A 23,741-nucleotide genomic window follows, 5' to 3' on the forward strand; every position below is an offset into this window, starting at 1 on the left:
AGGTTCTTACCCGTCTATTAAGAGCTTTCTTTTTCTTTTTTTTTTTTTTTTACGAACTCACGGAGCAAGAAGACTTCGGTAAACCCGTTCAGTACGGGGGTTACGACCATTTGAGTATGATGGTGTGACCTTTTATGACCCCCATAAAGGGCCCGGTCAAAGGTCATGCCATCTTGCTTAAGGGTTGTATTGTCGTGTTTGTCGGTCGTACCGTCGACCCGATGAGGTTAAGAACGTAAGTATTTTTGCATCGTAAGACTTAGCTCAGACTTCCATATACCTCGGCTCGGTTGGCCACCATGGTCAACACTTCGTGACCAGCGGCCTCCTCTCCCCCTCCCTTCAGCAGCGTGGGTCATGCCCGCCAAGGTTACTTCATGACGAACAACCTATTTGAGCGCAGTCCTGCCTGGCGGAGTAGACCGGCCGATGTGGCAACAGAAAACGGGGTAATTTACCGTCAGAGTAAACTGTTCAGGGATGTGGTTGAGACGGCCTTGCCTGACGTACTTATACGATCATAACCATGATACAGGGAAGCCCAGGTTGGCGTGGGTTAAAGCCAGACTTAATCATACTGTTGTGATCTAGTTTCTAGAATGGATCTAACCGTGCCAGCCTGATATGTACTTAGGTACATTCTATTGTATCGTCTTTAACTTTGGTAAATATGAAGTTGTTAGAACTGGTTTTCTCGGTACTTTCCTCCGCTTAACCACGAGGTTACGACCCATGATTACGACGGAACGACCTTTGAACACGACAATACGATGTTTGGGTATGGTGTGACCTTTGACCTAAACCTTAAGCGGCCTGACCAAAGGACAGTTGTAGCATGTACCCAAAAAAAATGAACGAGCATGGTAGTCATTTTGGTCTGCTTTTTGGAAAACCAAAATATCGGCATTTTATATGTAGATAATTGTTGCTAAAAATTTGCATCGTGTGTGTGTGTGTGGATCACTGTTGCACGTTACATATGGCATCCAATTTGCATATGTATGACTGTACATGTAGTGTGCACGTTAGGGAGTGCCAATTCCGCCTCACTCGAGAGAGAGAGAGAGAGAGAGAGAGAGAGAGAGAGAGAGAGAGAGAGAGAGAGAGAGAGAGAGAGAGAGAGAGAGATGTTTTATTCATCTGAACCTTCTGGAAATTTGCATGTCAGAGAGAAGCATTTTGCAACCTCATCATATAGAATCCAAGGCACACGTTGTAGAGGCGTCTCTGTCTTGTCCTAGTAGTGCTGCCGGGATGTTGTCACGGTGTTGTGGATAGTTGTTTCTGGCCACAACGATACCATCTATGGACACAGTAGGACGACCCCCTGGTCATGTCGTCGCTCAAGGGTCGTGCCTCCCTTGGTCAACGGGCTGAGGTCACGGGAAGGTATGGAATACCTAATACGACTGTAATAATGTACTTAAGGGTCGTCCCATACCCTTCCAAGACGAGGGTTATGATCGTATAGGAGATATATATGTTTTTACGGCTTCCTTGATCTGGATAGGAATACTGTGCTATATGGGGGTCAGAACAGGAGGGTGATGTACCTGTAAACTTAGGTGGGTTCTGATGACACGGTCTACATATAAAAAAAAACTTGTGTATTGTTGTCAATGGGATAATGACAGCACAGGGTTAGTGACGGTGTAATGACATTGATGTCATCAAGCAGGTATTGATGATGATGATGAGGAGGAGGAGGAGGGGAAGGGTAGCACGGAGTCGATGCGACGGCTCGTGAATACCACGGGAGAGGCGGAGGATGCCGAGCTGAGGTGGTGCAGCAAGACGGGAGGCCGTGCAAGCGACAGGTGGCATTATGTGTTGCAGTTCATCCGACCTTCACATATCTGCATTTGACCTTTCCTTAGAGATGTTGCCCTTTCCACTTGTGCCTCCGTTTATTCCTTGTCCTTCGTGTGTATATATATATATATATATATATATATATATATATATATATATATATATATATATATATATATATATATTCGAGTGTACAACTGAGGATAAATGTATTAAGGTAACATTACTAGGAGATAGACGATACTAGGGGAGGAATTGGTATTAACCCGCATATATAGCGAGCAAGATGGGGATTCGAATATTGTATTGGTGTCTACGTAATTGTGGTGATGGCGGGAGGGAGGTAGTGATGGTGGTGGGAGGGAGGTAGTGATGGTGGTGGGAGGGAGGGAGGTGTTTACCTAATTGGTTGTCGTGGGGGGAGAGTGGGGAGGAGGAAGGAGGGGGAGGTTGTTACTTGCCGTTATGTTCCTGGTCGATGCTTGTTGCCCGTGTTGCAACACCCCCGCCTTCCCGTGGGTGGCGGATGGGGGACTTGTGCTCCGCTCCAGCATACGTACGCATGATAGCTCTCTCTCTCTCTCTCTCTCTCTCTCTCTCTCTCTCTCTCTCTCTCTCTCTCTCTCTCTCTCTGGAATGGCTGGGGCCCCTTGCCGATCGGTTGTCTTCTGTCGTATATCCCGCCAAGATAATGACGATAATGTAATTGATAACTGAGAATAATGATCATGAATAAGATGGGGGAAGGAGGGAAGGGTATTGCAGGAACTAAAGAGAGGTTGATGGCTCAAATTGATGCTCTTTTTTTTTTTTTTTCTTTTACATATATTGTACACCTCATTATCTCCCCGTGGTACGACGATACGATCCCCGAGTACGACGGCACGACCTTTGAGCAATACGACCCTTGGGTATGAGGGCGTAGTCTTTGACCCGACTCGGAAGGATTAGGTCAGAGGCCAGGCCATCAATCGTGTCTTAAGGGTCGAACTGCCGTGCTTAAGGGTCGTATGATCATCGTTTTCATGGGCTTGAAATCGATCCACTGATTTAATTAGTTTCTTATATATATATATATATATATATATATATATATATATATATATATATATATATATATATATATACTTGGCATTTTTAGAGATAAACTTTGTGTTTTTAGATATACACTTGCGTTTTTAGACATATACTTTCTGTTTTTAGATATATTCTTCCGTTAAGGTTTTAAAGGCTTTTTAGGCTTACTTAAAAGTTCTTTTTGCTTTTATCAATATATTTAGGTTACTTAAGTGTATATTCAGTTGAAGACTTAGTTGTCTGTATGGGTTCATTTGCATGTCTTTGCCAGGTTGTAGGAGGGGTGTGTGGGGCGCGGTTGTGGGTACAAGGGTTCAGGGAAGTAGGTGTCAGAATTGACAACCGCTGGTAGGCTCCCTAATTGGTTGACAGCGGTTGAGAGGTTGGCAGTTTGGCTGAGGGAAGATGACTGAATTGTTATCTGGTTGACAGGTCCGCTAATTGGTTGATAACAGTTAGTTGAGGGCAGTTGTATGGTCCGCTGATTGCTTGACAGTAGTTGACCGGTTCGTTAATCGGCTCAGAGCATTTGACAGTGCCGCTAATTGGTTCATAGCTGGTAGAAACACTAATTGGAGAGCGTTTGCTAAGGGCCGGGTTATTTGTGCATGTTGCAGGGTTTAATGGCCAGGAACAGCCAACAGTCATTTAGCCAGGGCCACACTGAAATACAAAACACAAAATTTTGGATTTGCGCATAGGAATGATGGCATATATATATATATATATATATATATATATATATATATATATATATATATATGTATGTGTGTGTGTGTGTGTGTGTGTGTGTGTGTGTGTGTGTGTAGGTATGGGCTCGTGTATCCATGTGTTCAGAAGCGTTTGTGTTATTTCGTTTGTTGGCTTAAATCTGTGCTGGTATTATAGGTACGCTTCTTGTCCTTTTGTTTATATAGCTTATTTTTTGCGTGTGTATATGTTTTTGTGAGTGTGTGTGTGTGTGTGTGTGTGTGTGTGTGTGTGTGTGTGTGTGTGTGTGTGTAATTATTGTTGTTATCATCGTGTATAGAACGGGGAGAGAATTCTACATTTCAACCTGTGTGTTTACTTACTTATTTGTACAGTGAGGGGAGGGAGTTTTACATTCTTTAGGGGGGGTGGGGGGTATCTATTGAACCTTATGTACCATCTCAATATCGTTTAAACTTCTGTATGCTGTCTACACTTTCTAATTTCCTCGTTCAGGCTGATCCATTCATCCCCCACTCTTTAAACTGTAAAGATGTTTCTTTACGTCTTTTTTTCTTTCACATTTCTTGCTTAACTGGTTGGGAGCAGGTGATGTGCTAGAGTTGGGAAGCGGAAGCAGCACACTTTGTCGTGTCCTGCATCTGCGTTATCCGCTTCTCTCTTACATATCGTTGCTGCACTTGTTGCCTTGTCATATCTGTGGCTGTTACTGCTCGTTGCTGCTGTTCGTGCTGCTAACTGTTGTTTGCGCCGTGCATCTGACCGCCTCTGATGCTGTCCATGCTGTGTTGTCTCCGCTGTGTCTGGAAGCGTCGTGGTCGCCCGAGAGGTCAACCCCTCGAGTAAGACTTGAGAAACCTTTAGGTTGGCTTATGACCTGACGATTGAGGGTCAGGTGAAAGGCTTTTGTGTGGTGTCAGCCGTCAGTTCCCGGGTCATGCCGTATTGCAGGTGGCTGGTAATGGCTTGTCCATAGTACCGGTGCCTCCCCCGCACACCACACGGCGTCTGTGATGATCACTTCGAAGCGCTGAGGCGGCACGTTATCGTAATACGGTCGGCGGTGGTAGCAGCGTCAGGCAGTAAGGACGGGTGGGTGGCTCGTTCGTTATCCGGGATGTCGGGGGAGCATTTGGCAGTGTGCCGCGCGGGAGACTGGTTAAGGAGCTGGATCGCCCGGTAGTAATAAGGAGGGAGAGGCTCAGTCGATGGGTTGGAGATTAGCTTTGTGGTAAAGGGGGGGAGGGACAGAGGAGCGACGCACGTCGGATCGGAAATAGCTTTTGATCAGATTGGGTCGTGATCACGGACGGAGTGCCGCAAGGTGCTGTTCTGGGGCCCGTGTTTTCTTGGCCTATATGAATGACTTGCCTGAAGTTATGGATTGCAACCTGGTTCTGCTTGCAGATCATGCAGATTGTAAACCCCCTAACCTCGCCCCCTACAGGACGACACACCCTCCCTGTACAGGTCCAGTGTTCAGGCAGAACCCACCGTTGAGGTGTACGTAGTCACTTCAGAGGGTTTCCAAGTCAGTAAACTGCTCTCGCCGGTGATGGCCGGGACTACGTCATTACCCCCTGAGAGCCAGCTGGTGCCGGGCAGCCCGTGACGTCGCCCTCCGGATACGAGGCCTCGTTTGCTTCGTGTGGCCGGCGAATTGAACTGTTATTCATTAGCTTGGACGGGGGTTGACCCAAATGAATCTCTCTCTCTCTCTCTCTCTCTCTCTCTCTCTCTCTCTCTCTCTCTCTCTCTCTCTCTCTCTCTCTCTCTCTTATTCCAAGTACATATTTACCCATACGAATCACACTGTGTGTGTACGTGTGCTACGTTAATGTTCGTGTAACCAGATGAATATTTTTGTAGCCCCTGACGCATGTGTGTGTGTGTGGCGTCAGTGGACATCAAAGAACATGTTTCCCTTGTGAACACCAGGAGAATAACGTCAGATTCTTGATCAAACATTCTGTATATGTTATAGGAACTCAGGTGGAACCACGAGGTGATAATTATCAGAGCTGGTGTGTGTGTGTGTGTGTGTGTGTGTGTGTGTGTGTGTGTGTGTGTGTGTGTCGGTACTTGGATATGAGCCAGTGTGTTGGGGTACAACATGGTCATGTGTTTCTCCAGTTACATATATCTTTCCTTGTTGGAACGACGTGAGGAGGTGTAGTGAGGGACGTGGTTGTGGGTGGATGAAGGAAGGTAGACGGGTTTGGGTGCAGGTGTTATGGGATACGCAGGTGTGAGTGTAGGTGTTTGAGGTGAGTGTTGCCCACAGATGCTCACGGCTCACCGGCTGCTAAACATACGAGCGTCACACCAGCACAGCCATGTGACGCACCATCGCTCGCGGCCTTGCGTCACACCAAGCGGCCACACCATATGTCTTGCATTCCCTCCTCCGCTCAACGTGCATTACGTGGCTGCACACACTACCTCAATTACCCATTTACTCTTCGTATATCTATATATATTTGTCTCTTTAATTCTCTCTCTCTCCCTATATCTCTATCTCTCTCCCTCTCTCTCTCTGCGTTCACTGGACACTTGGTACATATTTCACACTTGTGAACCCGCACGTGTTTTATTCATGCCTGTTTTTAACGCAAGGAAAGTCATATGTTGTCGTTAACAATAGGGTCGTGTTTATTGTCTTACCTCCCTGGTGTCAGTGTCGGGTGTCACCATCTTGCTATTGAGGTGACTCAAGTCGTGTCTGTTCCTGTCGCTCGTCGTCTACACTAACCATTAGGTGCCATATCAGTCACCTGCTGTGTTCTCGAAGACACGGAGGAAAGTGTTTCGCACAGAAAATATATATATATATATATATATATATATATATATATATATATATATATATATATATATATATATATAAACCATGGAAGGCTGTGTAGGTATGTATATTTGCGTGTGTGGACGTGTGTATGTACATGTGTATGGGGGGGGGTGGGCCATTTCTTTCGTCTGTTTCCTTGCGCTACCTCGCAAACGCGGGAGACAGCGACATAGTATAAAAAAAAAAAAAAAAAAAAAAAAAAATATATATATATATATATATATATATATATATATATATATATATATATATATATATATATATATATATATATATATATATATATAACTGTAGGTGTTCTCGTTATATTTATATCCTGACGTTACAGATAAGAACAAATTGTCATTAAACATGGCATTGCTTGCGCATAACCTGTCACTCTTCGTCTTTCCTCTCTTGCTGAGTGGCCTGGATGGTGTATTTTTAAAGGGACGTCTAGTACTCTTTTACGTGTGTGTTGTGGAACCAGTTCCCCTTTAACTGTACTGGACGAAAGATGAATATGGTAGTGAGAGAAGGTACTCGTGGTGTGTGTTGCGTGTGTGTGTGTGTGTGGGTTGTGGATATGTTTGGTCTGTAAATGGGAGGTGAGGGCAGGTGGCGTGTGGTGCTTAAAGCCTAGGGATACATAGTGTTGTACGTAGTGTTGTGTTTGATTCGTTGAGGAGGAGGGGTATGGGAAGGGTCAGGTAATAAGGTAGTGTTCGTTCAAGGTGAAAGAGGTTGTGGTTGTGAGTCAGGGGTGGGCTGCGGTTGTCGTAGTGGTGGTGAGAGTGGGTGGGAGCGAGGCACCCTTCCAGTCATTCTCGCCCTGTACTCCACCTCCCTGACACCTACCCTGGACTGCCTACGTAGCCTCTGCTGGGACTAGCCATACCACGAACATGTCAGGCTTCCCCCCCCACACGTGGGTCGTCCCCTCCCTTCCCTTGTTCTTTACACTGTCAGTAATCTTGCTCTCCTCCCAGCACCACCGCCGAAGGACTGCCCTCCCATCCCTGCTGGTACAAGATCCTTCACGCGGGCAGCTTGCCTTCCCTCCCGAGGCACATGTTTCCTCTGAGGGGCGCCGCCGCCGCCGCCGTTTCAGGGGAGGCATATTTCCTGACTACCTCAGGCCAAGTGGGCCATTGTTCCGTCCGGAGCGATACTTCCTGCCCGAGTTATTGCTGCTGGCTCGTGATTGCCGGGGCCGTCCGTGGTCCACTGCTCTTTTTCTCCTGTGGATTACTTTCTCCTTAATGATTACATGTATTTCTTTTTTTCATCCTTCGTAAGACTCTGTATTTCCCTTCGTCACTGGTAATGATAAGTTCGTTTCATTTATCTTCGTGTTCTGTAGTGCAATACTGTCTCCTCTGCTTCGCTATACACGCTCTTCATTAATTGCTCACCGTCAGTTCCTTGGCTCGACCCGCCACCACGACAGTAAACGTGGCACCTTATATGAACCCCTACTACGTCTTTGACAATGAGGACTCGTCAGACACCTTTACTTGTCTAACACAAACGGGTCCTCGACTGACACCGTGGGGTCTTCGTTTTACATCGGGTCCTCGGCCTCATCTGACACCGTAGGGTCTTCGTTTTACATCAGGTCCTCGGCCTCGACTGACACCGTAGGGTCTTCGTTTTACATCAGGTCCTCGTCCTCGTCTGACACCGGGGCCTTTTATTTTTCTAAGACATCCTCGTCCGCGACACCAGGGGAAGTCGCATGACACATATATATGACACAAGGGCCTCGTCTGACACGTCTTGCGTGCGACGCCGGGTCATAGTATACAACCTTGTGTTTGTGCCCAGTGGGCGAGGAGTGTGTAGGTGTAGCTTGTATTACTACACCTTCCCTGGATGGCCTGACGCAGAAAATACCGAGACTTGGTAATACAGCAAGTGCTATATGGATCATTAATGTACTTTGACTTGGAAATCGTCTGGGCAATTTAGTGTGATATCGAAGGATGCTTTTGATATCGTAGCATCGTTGTCTTGTGTGACTGAAATATGGTATTAGAAAACCCCCCATGCGGAATGTGACGTATCCATACGTCAGGGGCAGACGCCAGCGAATGCACATTTCTCTCTCGAGAAATCCGTCGGGAAAGACGTGACGGTCAATTAGCTACGGTAGAAGTGAATCATATTTAAGTAGGTGGAACAAATGAAAGCGACAGGTGTTGTAGTGAGTGTGATATATATATATATATATATATATATATATATATATATATATATATATATATATATATATATATATATATATATATATAATATATATATATATATATATATATATATATATATATATATATATATATATATATATATATATAGATATATATATAATACCGTAGTGCCGAGAAGGAGCGGTGGGAGGGATGAATGAGGGAGGTTGTGGGTGGAGCTGAGTGAGGTCTTGGAGGGAGAGTGAGACAGAAGCGGGAGGGTTTTGTTGCAGTGTTGGGGAGAGACAAGGGTCGGCACCAGAGACAATAAGTTGGGTGTAAGTAGGCGGTGAATGTGCCAGCCGAACTGTGTACGTCTCTCGCTTGTGCTGCTCTCGCCTCCCACGACCACCTCTTTGAGCACGGACCCCACCACCCGCCTGGGCACTACTTGACGACCCTCCGATGCGATAGTCGTCCTAGGGTCGTTACCGTCGTGTTCAAGTGGTTGGGGGACTCGGTGTGTGGCTCAGGAGTGTTGCTGGAGAACAAGATAGGTTTTACGAAGCGCAAGTTTAGACTGATCTGTGTGGTTTGTGTTGCGACAGACAAGTGGTGCAGTGTTGATTGTTTTGATACGTAGCGACGTCCTCCGGTGTTCCACAGGAAGAGACACAAGTGCACTGGTTAGTGAGAAAGAGAGAGAGAGATGACTAGAGAAGAACACGGGAATGATTCTTAATTGTTTGGTGAAGTGATGAAGAGTCGTGATGGCTGGAAGAAAAGTATAAGTGGGACGGCGGCTGAAGAGTATTGGAGGAGAGGAGGAATCTTTTTAAAGTGGCTTTCCGGAGTGCGTTGTGAAGATTGGTAACGAAGTAGTCAGCTTAGCTGCTCATCATAAGCTGGAAAGCTGATTGTAATATTTGTCTTGCGAACTAGTAATGCGGTTTGTAAATTTAACGTGTGTTAATACAAGTATTTAGAGGATTTATTCTGTTCCAACGTAATTAACAGTTAGAAGTAAATGTAGTAAGTGGGTGTAGTGAAGGAGGGGATGTAGTTTACAGTCATCACTGCAGAGTGGATGTATTGGGTGTCATGTAGTCTATAGTTATCATACACAGGATGTACAAGGTATGATGTGCACTGGGGGAGAGTGGGAAAATACTCTCGCGAACCGGAAGAAAGCGAGAGTTTTCCATTTTTCGGAGGGATTTACAACCTAGATGATGGACGGTTACTGAAAGCACCTTCGGGTCCGTCTTCCTGCTTGCGTAGGCTTCACCTCACGCCTGCCTCACACAGCCTGCCGGTGTAGGCGTAAGTGTTCGGCGTATAGTGACAGTCTGAGGCGGGCGATGGTATGTGTCGGCGGTGTACTCTCGTATACTTAAATGAATTGTATTTTAGCTATACTGAGAAGAGCGGAGTCTAGCTATGCTTTCTTAGCACGGCCAGTGTGCCTCTTAGGAGTGTTTATTTAAGTAGCATAGACAACATAGCTCCTTTGTTGGTATGTTACTTTGATCCTGGCTTCCCCACCTGCAGAAAGCAACACCTTGCTTATACCACTCCGCCTAGGGTCCTGTTTAACATAGCTTTCATCAACAGATAACACACAGCATGACTCCATACCCGGTAGAAGGCAACATAGCCTCCTCGCTAGCATATGATTTGCAGCGTAGCTCCGGAGGCTCACCACATATCGTGGACAACATAGGCTCCCGCCTCGGTATATGATGTATAACACAGCGCCCTTAAGCCTAACATATGAGAGACAACATAGCCTTCTCTCTAGCGTATGGTTTAACAAAGCCGAGGCACTCAGATGGGGATGAGAGAGTGGGGAGGGAGGAGGGAGGCATATGTTAAAATGTTCGTGAGGCGGAAAGACGTAAGAGGCGATATTGAAGGCAGCTGAGCCAGCGAATGTGTGGTTTGTGTGTTACGAGAGATCGGTGGTGGAGAGCCTTGGAGTGGTCGCCTTCACGGTCTGTGCTCCTGACACACACACACACACACACACTTACACAGTGAGAGAGAGAGAGAGAGAGAGAGAGAGAGAGAGAGAGAGAGAGAGAGAGAGAGAGAGAGAGAGAGAGAGAGCGAGAGAGAGAGTATTGGTATCCTGTGGCCCGAGTTCATCCTAACCCATGTATGTAATCATTAACGTTGTTTCTCATGAGGAAGATAATTGTGGTAATTTGTAATAGGTATTACGGTCTGATTGTGGCTTTTGGCCTGGGTTTATCGCCGTGTTTGACTAAGGCGAAGAAAATCACTTGTAAAGACGGAAGATAATTTGGCTGACATACTGAGCTCATTACTGTGTGCATCTTGTTAAGTCTGCCGGTGAGGTTACGAGCAGGTTCAGTGCTGGGGTGTGCTCGGGGGGGGTTACAACCCTGCCTGCGTCTGGCTTTACGTTCGACCATTGTGTACGGCTTTGTGTGTGCGACTGTCTCGTTTGGGGTACGTTTGGGTACGAGTCTTGTGTACTCTTGTGCGTCGTGGCGTTTACGAGGACTCGTTTGTGGCTTATGGTGGTTATTTTTCTTTTTTTGTACGACCCTCGTGTGTCTTGAGTTTGGTACGACCCTTCTTGCGTTGGGCGCTCGTTACGACCCTGTCGGTAGTTTAGGAGGTACCCAGCGGTGAAGTGTATCTGCTCGTAGACAGCTTCATACCTTGTGCCTTGAAGCACGTCATGTGTGGGTGTGTTGTGGGGGGGGGGGGGGGTTGAGTGCGTTAGGAAGCGTGGAGTTCGTTTGGAAGTGTGTTGTGTGGGAGGTGGCGGAGGAGCAGGATTAAGGAGGGAGGCTTGGAGAGTGCGTTGGGCGGTGTGTGTTCTTTTCCCCCCTCAGATAATTGTACATGTGATTAGAAGTTGCTGTATCGACGGAATTATTATTATTATTATTATTATTATTATTATTATTATTATTATTATTATTATTATTATTGATATGCGAGAATAAGAAAATGTTTTGCGCAAAATTTAAATTTAATGTATAGTCACTTGATGTACATAATTTACTGATTTGATTTATAGACATTTAGTGTACCGAGAGATTTTATGTACATTTTTGACGTTCAATTTACATTTAATACCCTCCCAGAAAAACCTGAATATAGAGTCATTTGATATTTTGATATTTGCTGTAGTCATGTTTAAAGTATAGACAGACGATATGTAGAACAGCTTCATGTATAGACAGATGCGATATATAGATAGACATTCTGTATAGACGTTTGATATACAGAGCGATGTAATCTGTTGATATGTTTGATGTATAGCCTGATTTTCTTATTGGTTCATTTATGTATAGATGTAATATCCGCACAGATTTGATCCGTATGTATTTCATGATAACTGATTTGAAGTAACAGGTAGAGTGTATGTTCTAACAAGTGAAATGTTACTTGTCTGTTTGTAACAAGCTGATAACAGGAGTGACAGTTGTGTCACATGGCCTCGGAGAGGCGTAACGCCTGATGTCACACATGGATGTGATGTTAAATGTTGCAGATCCGTGTGTGACGGGGCGTCACACTAGCCGGGCATGAAGGCTTCCTTCAGACAGTGTATGCGTGACGGGGAGGCATCCTGCAGTGTGTGTGTGTATGTGTGTGTGGTGGGCTTCCTCCACACATTAATGTGAGGGGTGGTTGTGGGAGTGGAGAGCTTCGTGATGTAAGCGCTCACACCTTCCCTCCTCAAGAGTCGTAATCATTGACCAAGAGATGTCGCTGTATATCTCACCAGTACGACCCGTTCTCTTCTGGAAGACCGACCATTAGGACTGGAACCTGACCATAATTTCCAGATTTCCAGAGTCAGGTGGCGTCACCCTCCACAGAGGTAGAGTTAAGCTTATACGACTTTTTATACATCACAAAATTACCTTTTTATATCGATGTTGCGGACTCACGGTGAAGCGGATCTGTCGGTAAGAAAAAAAATTCTTTTTGATCTTTTGGTGTCGCTTTTCCCGCCCCAGCGAGGTAGCGTCAGGAACGGACGGCTAAGAGAGCCTTCGAGGGGAGAAAATTCTCAGCTTTCCTCCTCATTATAATTTTCACTTAGTGAAGGGAAGGTCATAATACTGAGGGCAAGGATTTTCAGCGCCTCATTCCCGCCTCCCTTGGTCGCCTCCCACAGCATGAAGGAAATGCCGAGGCTTTCGCGATTCTCAACTGACTTCAGGATTGTATATGGTAAATAGATGTAGATAGATAGGTGTTACCGGTTTCCAGCTGCAAGAGGGGCTACCCTGCGAATACAAAGGTCACCTTTTGCGAGGCTGTATCAATTGAAGTAGAATCTCGTCGAAGAATCTCTCCCTCCAAAGGCGTCCACCTAACCTTGCTACTGGAAGCAGCGCACAGCCTTGGGTAGCAGGACTCTTTCATAGAAACTGGTTCAGGGGGTAACTGTGATTTAACGAAACGTTACTCGAAGACTACAGTCAGGGTTATCCGAGTAGATGTATATTGAGGAGGCAATATTGACGGGTCATACTTCGTGGCCATGACAGAACTGGAGGTTATGAGACGACATCTGTTGATCGGGGCAGCGATATGATCCGACACAGTTGGCCAATATTAAAGGAAAGTTGAAGCTGTTGGTGGTAGTGTGTCTGTAAGGTCAGGGGTCAGCGGCGAGTGTGACGGGGAAAAATTAACCACACGGGAGGTTACAGAACGTGATAATACACGAGTTCACTGTGAGGTACAGCTGTAGTGGAGGCTCGTGTACCTGAAGGTTCAAACAAGTTCCTTTTAAGCTTCGGTCACTATCTATCGTCCATGATGAACGTGAACATCATTATCTTCGATTGCCATCAAACCTTTCGATGAAAGGCAACATCACTGTAGGATCACACTGACCTGACATTGTGACATATCAGCCAGGCATTTCCTGCAGCTACTGCACCACTGAACTTTGTATTCTACGTCTCTGACTCGACCTCGGCCCTCGCTCCTGCCTGAGCAAGTACTTCAAGATAACCGAAGACCCCGGTTCACTCTCGCCACCGACTCGGGTTTTATACATCGCCATTAACTTCGTCTCTCGCCAGGTACACGGGGGAGGGACGTGCCCTTGATTAATGCAACGCATGCATACGGATCAGGTGATATGATAGCCAGGCCGGCACACCCCTGAGTCGTGCCGTCGTGCACGGGTACGAGGACGTCGCATCGTCGTGCTCAAGGGTCTGGGGTCGTACCGTCGCTCTAGAGGTTTTTTTGGGAGGGGGGTGTTAGGTCGTACGGTCGTACTCAAGAAGTTTTGAAAGTTCCGACCGTGGCGCTCACGTCCGGGCCTACCACGCTGTACGTAGTGATGATCCAGCATCATGTCCGACCTGGATAACACGAGCGCACGATGCTTTCTGCATGTCCTGAAGGGTTAAGATGCGCTACTTCTCCCGTCCACTTGGCAAGCAATGCAGATGAGGTGAGCTATGTCTCAAGCCGATTGAAATCAAACTAAATCGTAGTGTATCTCACACTCTGATGTAAGAGTGATATAGCTGTGCTCAGATCTTCAGGGAGCAGTAAACAGAGGACAACCGAATCAGATTTAGGTAAGGCTAGGTTGATGCGACGTGTTGCACAGGGTCAGTAAGATCGGAAAAAATGTTAGCCCCGTAATTAAAGGATTTGAGACATTTAAGGATCCGATGGTCAGACTTTTAGGGAGTTGAGTGCCGAAAGAGCGTGTACGAATCTTAGATACACGAGTGCGAGACGTGTTTTAACATATTTCACCTTGTACGATCCATGAGCAGAACCCAATAAACCTTCAGGTAAACCTGTTAAACCCTGATGATGGAGGCGGCGTTGGTGAGGGAGAGTGAAGGGAGGAGGGTGATGCCTTGATAGTGAGAGATGCTGTGTAAAGGGGGAGGGAGGTTGGGAGTCAGTTCGTTGAAGGAGTAAAAACATTCAAGGACGAGTCAGAGGCGTGCCCATCCCAGGCTGCCGTAGTTCCTGCAGGAGGTAGTGCGCAGGGCCCTCCTTGCTCGGCCGGCTCTTGCTTATCCCCCCCCCCCCCCTCTCTCTCTCTCTCTCTCTCTCTCTCTCTCTCTCTCTCTCTCTCTCTCTCTCTGTCTCTCTCTCTCTCTCTCTCTCAGCATCTCTCTGATCCACCTTTTTATTTACCTAGAGTCTCGATCCCTCTTTCGTTGTCTCTCTTCCTCTCTTAATCTGTTTTCTGTTTCTCGTAAAGCCGGCTTTCGCTCTCTCTCTCTCTCTCTCTCTCTCTCTCTCTCTCTCTCTCTCTCTCTCTCTCTCTCAACAGGTTTTTAAGCCAACGTTTTTCTTTCTATTTCTTTTAACCTATTTCTTTGCCTCTCCCTCTTAACCCAGCGTCACTCTCCCTTTCTCTTAACCCGACCATTCTGTGTTCATCGCCCACAATCTCTCTCCACCGTATGTGTCTCTCACAGTCTCTCCCTCACGGCGTCATGGTGGTGGAGGCTTAGCATCTCCTTAGAGCCTCTGGAGACCCTATGACAATGTACCATGTGATTCATGACCGCTGGAAGGTCGTGCCCAGGGAAGACGGACGCCTGGCTGAGGACACCAGGACAGACGCTTGGCTGAGGCTTTACCGTGTGAGGAGCAGAGGGAACAGTCACAGCTGAGGCAGCGGGCATGGCACTGCTATGGGAAAGTCATTCATCCTTGTGTAATCTGGTAGGAGCCGGCTAGGGTTAACGTGGACAGTGTAGGGATACTGTTGCTGGCGGGCGGCAGTATAGTCGGTGTGCAGATCCGTTTCAAGAGCAGTTAGGTCCCTCTCGCCGCCCTGGCAACGATGTGTTTGAAACTCGTTTCCTGCGAACTAATTACCCACGGTAAATTGTAGTTAATAGTTGTTTAATGATCGGGTCTTAAGTGTTTGGAAGTAATACAGGATATAATCATGTGTACCCATATTGCCGTGTTTTCGTCTGTATCTGACCAACATTTTGAGAAGAACTTGTCGCGCTAACAACACACAGGCCTGAGGTTAGGGAGGAGGTGTTGAGTGCAGGATGACACGAGCGCACCACAGACCAAAACGATCCATTGTAAGGCGTAAGAGGGACACTTAACGTGGTGGTGAGCAGAGGTTAGAGCGAGATATGTGTCCCCAGACGAGACATTACAAAACTTCACATCACTGTTGTTAAGATATCGAATCAGCTGGTAGAATGTTCAGGTTGCGCTCGTGTGTGCATCCTACACCCGCGGGGTCAGGCCTGGGAACAGAGAGACGTGTAGAACGCAGAACAAAAAGACAATAAAGAGAACGCTGTTAAAGAGGGGGATCGGAGGAGGGAGGAGGAGGAGGGAGGAGGACGAGGACCTTTGATCTCACAAGGGCTGGCTAGCAGGTAAACATTTGACGTCATGATCATCAGAAGCCCCGTGTCGTTCTTCTGATGGTATCTGTCCCCTTGAGCTCGCTGGAACGATCGTTTGGGCGCGACCGTACGACCAGGGAGCTCGTCGGTACGACCACTGAGCACGACGGTAAGGCCTGGCCCGGCCTCCGACCTGACTCGTAAAGGTACATGGCTAAAGCCCAGCCCGTCATGGGGATAAAGATTTAGCTTCAGTTACCAATTGAATTCCTTGATTTGCGTGCGCGTGTCGGGTGGGGCCTGGGAGAAGCATGTAGTCTCCTCCTCCTTCAGGTGTCCAGGATGGCGGCTCCAGTATCTGTCTGCAGGGTCGAGTGTCCGTCACCCTGGGTAGACAGACACCCGCATCATTGGACCCTGAAGTCTTCACGGAAGACAGCAGGTCTACCACGCAGGTGTTCCTGGCTCTCCCCTCCTCCCACCTCTCTCTCTCTCTCTCTCTCTCTCTCTCTCTCTCTCTCTCTCTCTCTCTCTCTCTCTCTCTCTGTAGTTATGAAAGTATTTGCCTGGAGTGGTTTTTTTTTATTTTTTGTTTAAAGTTCACCGATTTTTAAAGTGTGCCGCTTTTATTTTTGGATTTCTTCGACTTTTCCCCGCGGAAGAAAAATTTTTACACCTTCCTGTATCGAGAAATGGATAGATTTTTTTTTTTTGACAAGCGCGCGCGCGAGAGAGAGAGAGAGAGAGAGAGAGAGAGAGAGAGAGAGAGAGAGAGAGAGAGAGAGAGAGAGAGAGGGGAAAAGTTATCGAATATTCAGGAAGAGTTGAGATTGTCCAGCTCAAGTGGTATGAGGAGAGGTGGTGCTCCAGTCTTCGTTTTGCTCCATTATTACTCGGTTATGGATCAAACTACGACTGTCGTAGTTTTACATATATATATATATATATATATATATATATATATATATATATATATATATATATGTGTGTGTGTGTGTGTGTGTGTGTGTGTGTGTGTAGGGTTTAGAGATATGCATGAGTGATGATAGGTACTGTTGATTGATTACTATTGATCAATTTTTTGTAGTCTTAATTATTCTTTATTGCAACTACTGTATGAAAGATATTGATCGGGAAAACATGGATTTGCTCTGCCTTCCGAATGCAGGCTACCTCGAGGAGAAATGGCTACTCCCTTTTCTTTTCTTTTCGCTCCCAATATCGCCTTTGAACACTCAGTGCTGGGAATTCGAGGGAAGATTTTTCCCCGGTATTTCCCTGAAGATTGTCCCTGTTGGCCCTTTATTTTCCAGGAGACACGAGAAACCTCTCCACCTACGCCCTTCGCTGGGCTCATTGAATCAGTCTTCTTCCTGGAATAGTCACAAATATCGACGTATATATGTACAGGAAACAGATTTTCTCCTATAGGGAAAAATTTATATATATATATATATATATATATATATATATATATATATATATATATATATATATATATATATATATATAAAGGCCAGTGAGCCTTACGTCATATCACCCATGATTTCTCTGGCCACGCCGGTGTGCATGGGGGAGCGAGCGGTAGCCAGCAGCCGCTGCGGGAGCGAGCGAGTGTCCCACTTGTGTGAACCCCTGATGGCGTGGGGCGGATCCAGGCCAGGTAGGGAGAGAGCTCTGACCTTCACACACACACACACACACGGCTGCCTCACCGGGGGGGAGAACCCTGGTGGGTACAAGAAGCCGGACTGAGGACAAACGCACACACACACGCACACACGCGTGCCAGGACGGGGGGAAAAAACTGGACGATAGTGGTTGGTGTGTGGTACATATGGGGGGGAGGAGGTTTGGCCCCCCTCTCCCACCTCCTCAACCCTCATGGTCTATACACGTGAGGCAGTAGACTACGTTGGCTTCCTGATACCGTGGCTTTGGTCCTCCGTTAGCCTTACGTTGTTCGTGATGGATTTATGTTTATTCCAGGCTTGGGGTCTGTTTTTCTGTTGTTAGCTGGGCCTTTCTGCGTTCCTGGCAGGCCTCAAGGTGTTCTCTCCTCTGCTCGCACGTTATGCCGGGTTGGTCTTCCGTTATGCTGGATTGGTCCTCCGTTATGCTGAGTTGGTCTTCCGTTATGCTGGATTGGTCCTCCGTTATGCTGAGTTGGTCTTCGTTATGCTGGATTGGTCCTCTGTTATGCTGAGTTAGTCCTCCGTTATGCTGAGTTGGTCTTCCGTTATGCTGAGTTGGTCTTCCGTTATGCTGAGTTGGTCTTCCGTTGTGCTGCATTGGTACTCCGTTATGCTGAGTTCATCTACCCTTATGCTGTGTTGGTCTGCTGTCATGCTGGGTTGGTCTGCCGTCATGCTGGGTTGGTCTACCGTCATTCCTAGATGGTCTTCTGTTATTCTGGGTTGGTCCTCCGTTCTCGTAGGATCACAATTATTTCAGGAAGACCTGGACATACTGTCGCCTGGTTTAAGTCATTCTGGTCTGGGTTTGAGTTATTCTCATGAGACTTTGAATTTTCCTAGACCGGTCAGTTTGGACCGGCCTGGATTATTCTGGATTGGGCCTAAGTTATTCTAGTGGTGGTTTCGCATTCTCGCCAAGCTCTGAATTACTCCGGTGTGGCCCTGTCATTCTTGGACTAACTTGGAATTATTCCCGCCTAAGCCTTCGGTTATTCTTGGCTGGCCTTGAGTTATTCTTAGAATGGTCTGGAATTATCCCTGCCAAGCACTGGTTTGAATTATTCCTGCCAAGGTCTGGAATTATTCCCGCTTGGCCTTGAGATAGCCTGTGGGCTGGCCATGAGTTATTCCAGTCTGGCCCCGAGTTAATCATGGGTTTGCCCCGCATTAGTTAGTCATGGGTGTAGGTAACCTGGGCTGAATTTGTATCATGGAGTGCTGTTCTTATCTGCCAGGCTAGCATTGTCATCCTTCTGGGCTGAGTTTGTTTACTACATGCCCTGCGGATCCTAGGCCAATTTTCTCTTCTGTCGTATCTATGCATCGTAAAATGTTTATTTTTTTCCCCTTAGTATTTACTAATGTTGTGCCTAGCTTTAAGATCCTCAGCGCAGCAGAAGATTAGGGTTTTATGGCGTTTAAATCTATTCTCGTTCACTTTGCCACTGGTGCCTGATTGGGCGAGATGTTCCTATATATATATATATATATATATATATATATATATATATATATATATATATATATATATATATATATATATATCTGTATATGGAAGTTATACATAAAGTCTCTCAGTTGATATTTTCTCTTCGGGTCTCGCCTGGTTCCTGGTGTTGGTCCCCGCGTCGAGGGGACCAGACGGATCCTTTCGCAGTGGACGTTATCACGGCTATGAAAATGTCATCTGAAACGCGGGTAAAAAGAACCCCCCCCCCCAAAAAAAAACATCACCTCAGAAAAGGTCACTGCAGGCGAATTTCTGCCGACGTAATCTTCCGGCCCGCTCCTCGTTTTCTACCTTATCACTGAACGTCGAAATCTCGCGGTTGTTTTCACTGTCATCCTCCGTAATTGCCCCACTTCACGTTTCATTTGCTTCGCTACTCTTTTTTTTTTTTTCTTCACCTATTTTGATGTTTGTGTGAAGATCTTAAGATACTGGAGTAGAGATATCAAATGCCAGACCTTTTGTTCCAAGAGCTTGTATTTGAATTGTGAAAATGTCAAGTTATTATCTTTGCTTCCAGTAATTGTAGGAATTTTCCTAAACTGACTGACCCGATAACATTTTCCTGAAGAGCTCTCCCACTGTGTGTATGTGGTATTACATTCACCTCAGCACACTGGACAGTTGGTCGAGGGAAGGTGTGTGTGTGTGTGTGTGTGTGTGTGTGTGTGTGTGTGTGTGTGTGTGTCTGTGTAGGACTTCAGGGGCTCTGCCATTCTGACCCACGCCATACAGTGGGGAACGATTCATTGTTTCATCGATTGAAAATATATTCTTCGACAAGGATCTTTGGAATGTTAGGGTAATGTGAAGACCCACAGTGTCTCTAGATGTGAAATGTACTGTTAATGTCGAATGTTAGGAATTATACTTTGGAATGTTCCATTTGTTACAGCGTCACAGGGATGAATGTGTTATGAGGGATGGTAAAAGTTATTATGTCATTGTTGTAACACCCTATATTGTTGTTATAACATTCTAAACTTTATTGATACGTCCTAGGTATGACAGGGTTGTAATTGTGACATCCTGGATGTTATAAGGTTGTTATTATACCATCCCAGGTTCTGAGTGTTGTAGAGTTGTAACTGTGTAACACCTCAAACGTTGAAGGGTTGTGAATGTAACACCCCAGATGTTGCAGGGTTCACGTAACACCTTAGATATTGCAGGATCGTTCATGTCACACATTTGGTGTTGCAGTGTTGTTATCAAGCGTTGTACCGGGCATTTGTTACGGTAAGGTGGTAGGCGTGGTAGTGTGTGTTCCGGGAGATGTGTGGGGTGAGGGGGGATGGGCACCTCCCCGTCCTTGTGATCACCGCCGCGGCCTATCTGTCCCTGAAGGCGTGTGTGTTTGTATGTATGTGTGTGTGTGTGTGTGTGTGAGGCTGGTCTGGCCTGCCACTCTCCCTCCCCCACTCACTCAGTCCTCCTCCACTCAGTCCACCATACGCACTTAAACTCTCCGCCACCATCCGTGCCCCACAGCCGCTGCCTCCACGCACTCACGCGACTCTTGCTCTCACCCGCGGTGCGTGACAGAGTGTGTTACGGTCGACTCACGCGAGCCCTGCCCCTCACTCGACCCTTCTCTCCTCCCCTCAGCGCCCGGGGTTGCGACACACACACACACACTCATCGCGGAGTTCGTAAACACTGGCTCGGGGGAGGCGACCCGCCTTGGAAGTGCCTTTACGCCCTCGGAAGATTAGTGGTGCTGTTGTGGCCACCTCTTGTGAAGTGAGTAGTTGAGCCAAAGTGCTACGTACGTCTGACAAGGAAGTGCTCAAGATTGATGAGTGATTTAGTTGTCGAAAACACTCAGTCTTGCTGGTGAAACGAGGGTAAAAGTCCCAGTGTGAAGCATTCACTCTCGCGACAGAGACGCCCAGGAATAGACAAGAATGTGAGTGTTGACGGGATAAGAGTTCGTTAGAGAGGTGGAACTGGTGGAGGCGATGGTGGTGGTAGAGTGCGGTGATGGCGCGTGGCAAAACGCGGGAGTACTGATGGTGTTGGCGAGCATCGAGGAAAGCCCCGGACATTATTCCCACGTCATGTGTTGTTGACACTTTTGAAACCCCAGAACATGGTAGTGTATTGTTGAATCTTGAACTCACAGATGACAATGAAATGAATGTAATGTAAATTGGCGAATAAGGTGATTAAATGTGGTGACTCTTGGCTCAGACGCGATGAATATGTATGTATATTCTCTAGTGAAACAGACGTGAATTTCGGCGCGAAATGTACGAAAGAGCTTGTGGTGGAGAGGCGCTGAAAGGTCTTACGATGTTACTACAGTGTGTAAGTGAGAGTAACGATAGTAATAACGATCTCATTGTGAGATGCTGGCGTTACAACTGTTATGAGAGATGTCAGCTAGCCAAGGATACGATTTTGAAGATTATTATTATTATTTTTATTATTATTATTATTATTATTATTATTATTATTATTATTATTATGTGTGGCGGGGTGGCGATGGGAAGGAATAAAGGCAGACAGCATGAATTATGCACACGTGTATATATGTATATGTCTGTGTGTGTGTATATACATGTATACGTTGAGATGTATAGGTATGTATTTATGCCTGTGTGGACGTGTATGTATATACATGTGTATGTGGGTGGGTTGGGCCATTCTTTCGTCTGTTTCCTTGCGCTACCTCGCTAACGCGGGAGACAGCGACAAAGCAAAATAAATAAATAAATGAATAAATTATTATTATCATTATTATTATTATTATTATTATTATTATTATTATTTATTGGAGGCAGCTGCAAAAAGCGATAATCGTGTTTGTGGTTGTTGACTTCTGAATTCATTATTCCGATCGAATGACTTGTGATGTAAGATTCGAATCACTGCCCCGAATGCCGCTCCTCAGACACCTCCTCCTCCTCCTCCTCCTCCTCTTCTTCCTCCCCTGGGTGACATGGGTCTCTCGTACCAAAGCCGAGGGTCACTCGCCACAAGCTACATGTGTCATTGGTTCCAGAAGTCTGTACCCTGGTGTCATGGGTTTTTTTCGAGCCGCTGCCCCGGTTGTCGTGGGTTTCATGAACCCCTGACCGGGTTGTCATAGGTTGATGGAACCACTGACTCAGGTGTCATGGGTTCCTGGAACACCTTCCCAGGATGTTATGGGTTGCTGGAACCCATGGGGTGTTGTAGACCATTCGACCCACTCCTCTCCAGGCCTCTCACATCTTTTCCAGGCCCTCTCACTTGTCCCCCAGACCTCTCACATGACCTAACTTGACATTCCACTTGACCTCGAGACCTTTCACCTGATCCCCCCCCCCCCCCCTCACACACACACACACACCCCACTCCTGACCACTCCTCCCTCCCCTCGGTGCCATGGGTTCCTGGTACCAGTGAACTGGTAGTCATGGGTTTATGGCAGCTATGCCCTGGATGTTGTGGGTTCCTGGAACCCTTGTCCCTGGTGTCATGGGTTTCTGGAACCCTTGTCCATGGTGTCATGGGCTCCTGGAACCAGTCCCCTGGCTATCATGGGTTCCAGGAACCATGATGTAACGGGTGATTTGGTTGACCTTTGCCATGGTCACGGACGCCCCGAACTAGATCCTGGACACTTCTAGGGCGATGTGTGCAGCCTGGGGTGATCACAGAGGGAGGGAGTGCTGTCACATAACCAGTACACCGTGGTGGCCTCTAAACTCAGAAGGCAAAGACATATGACAATGGATGTAACGTCGGGTTTGACTTGATTATAATCTCTTATTATGATGCCACACAGATCACGGCCTCTGAGATCACACACACACACACACACACACACACACACACACACACACACACACACACACACACAGCATTAGTATACACCTGAGTGAAGACAATGTTCCTGCATACATGGTTGAGAGACGGGGCAACACGAGTGTAAAACTCTCCCCACTCCCCACCCGCCACAAATAGTAATCACACACACACACACACACACGCACACGCCAGAAGGGAAGGGTGAACTGTGGGTTAGGCTGTGAGGCGGTAACCCGGTCCGACACATGGAAGACGGGCCGGTGTGTGTGTGACCCATGGATAACGACGCTGACGACTGCATTACGGCTGACTGATCAATATTTTATATTATCATTTCACATTGTGGTGTTTAGCCAGGAGACATTGTGGTGTTTAGCCAGGAGACATTGTGGTGTTTAGCCAGGAGACATATCATTGTACATCACTGTGTATTAGAGTATGAAATTAGTGAACGAAAGAATATAGAAAGATAGATAGATTAATGAACTAATTCGTATCCAGTGAGGAAGCGTGTATAATGGAACGCTTGTAAGTTCTCGAGTCCGACCCGTGCCAGTGTTACCAGATCAGATGCCACGTGAACTCTCTGTCACGGAGGTTATGACCAGACACGGGCGTCACGTCGCGCGTGTCAATTCCAGCGTCGCCAGGAATGACTCATTGCAGTGTGGCGGGCGGGCGTTACGTGAAATATCGTGGAGTTGCTTAATGCATTGTGTGGCCGCCCGAGGTGAAATGTGCGTGCGGTAGCGGCGTCTT

General features: G+C 46.7%; 1 protein-coding gene and 1 long non-coding RNA gene across 13 annotated transcripts in view; one reads left to right on the top strand and one right to left on the bottom strand.

The window, feature by feature from the left end:
• Nucleotides 1-23,741, top strand: part of LOC139757250 (adenosylhomocysteinase-like 1) — a 338,517-nt gene that overhangs the window by 132,129 nt on the left and 182,647 nt on the right. Inside the window, exon 1 of one of the 12 annotated variants that reach the window (XM_071677530.1) lies at nucleotides 20,689-21,279. The exons of 9 other annotated variants lie outside the window; for them this stretch is intronic. In XM_071677530.1, the coding sequence (XP_071533631.1) occupies nucleotides 21,277-21,279 (3 nt within the window). In that variant the 5' untranslated portion in view covers nucleotides 20,689-21,276. Of the gene's footprint in view, nucleotides 1-20,688; nucleotides 21,280-21,419; nucleotides 21,495-23,741 lie in introns of those variants that run through there. 2 more of the 12 variants (XM_071677548.1, XM_071677529.1) reach the window with 2 other exon arrangements.
• The window catches only part of LOC139757251 (uncharacterized), a 151,611-nt gene that overhangs the window by 91,459 nt on the left and 36,411 nt on the right, over nucleotides 1-23,741 (bottom strand). The window lies entirely within an intron of this gene.

The sequence above is a fragment of the Panulirus ornatus genome, chromosome 25 (genome assembly GCF_036320965.1).
Source record: "Panulirus ornatus isolate Po-2019 chromosome 25, ASM3632096v1, whole genome shotgun sequence".
NCBI classification, from domain to species: Eukaryota; Metazoa; Arthropoda; class Malacostraca; order Decapoda; family Palinuridae; genus Panulirus; species Panulirus ornatus.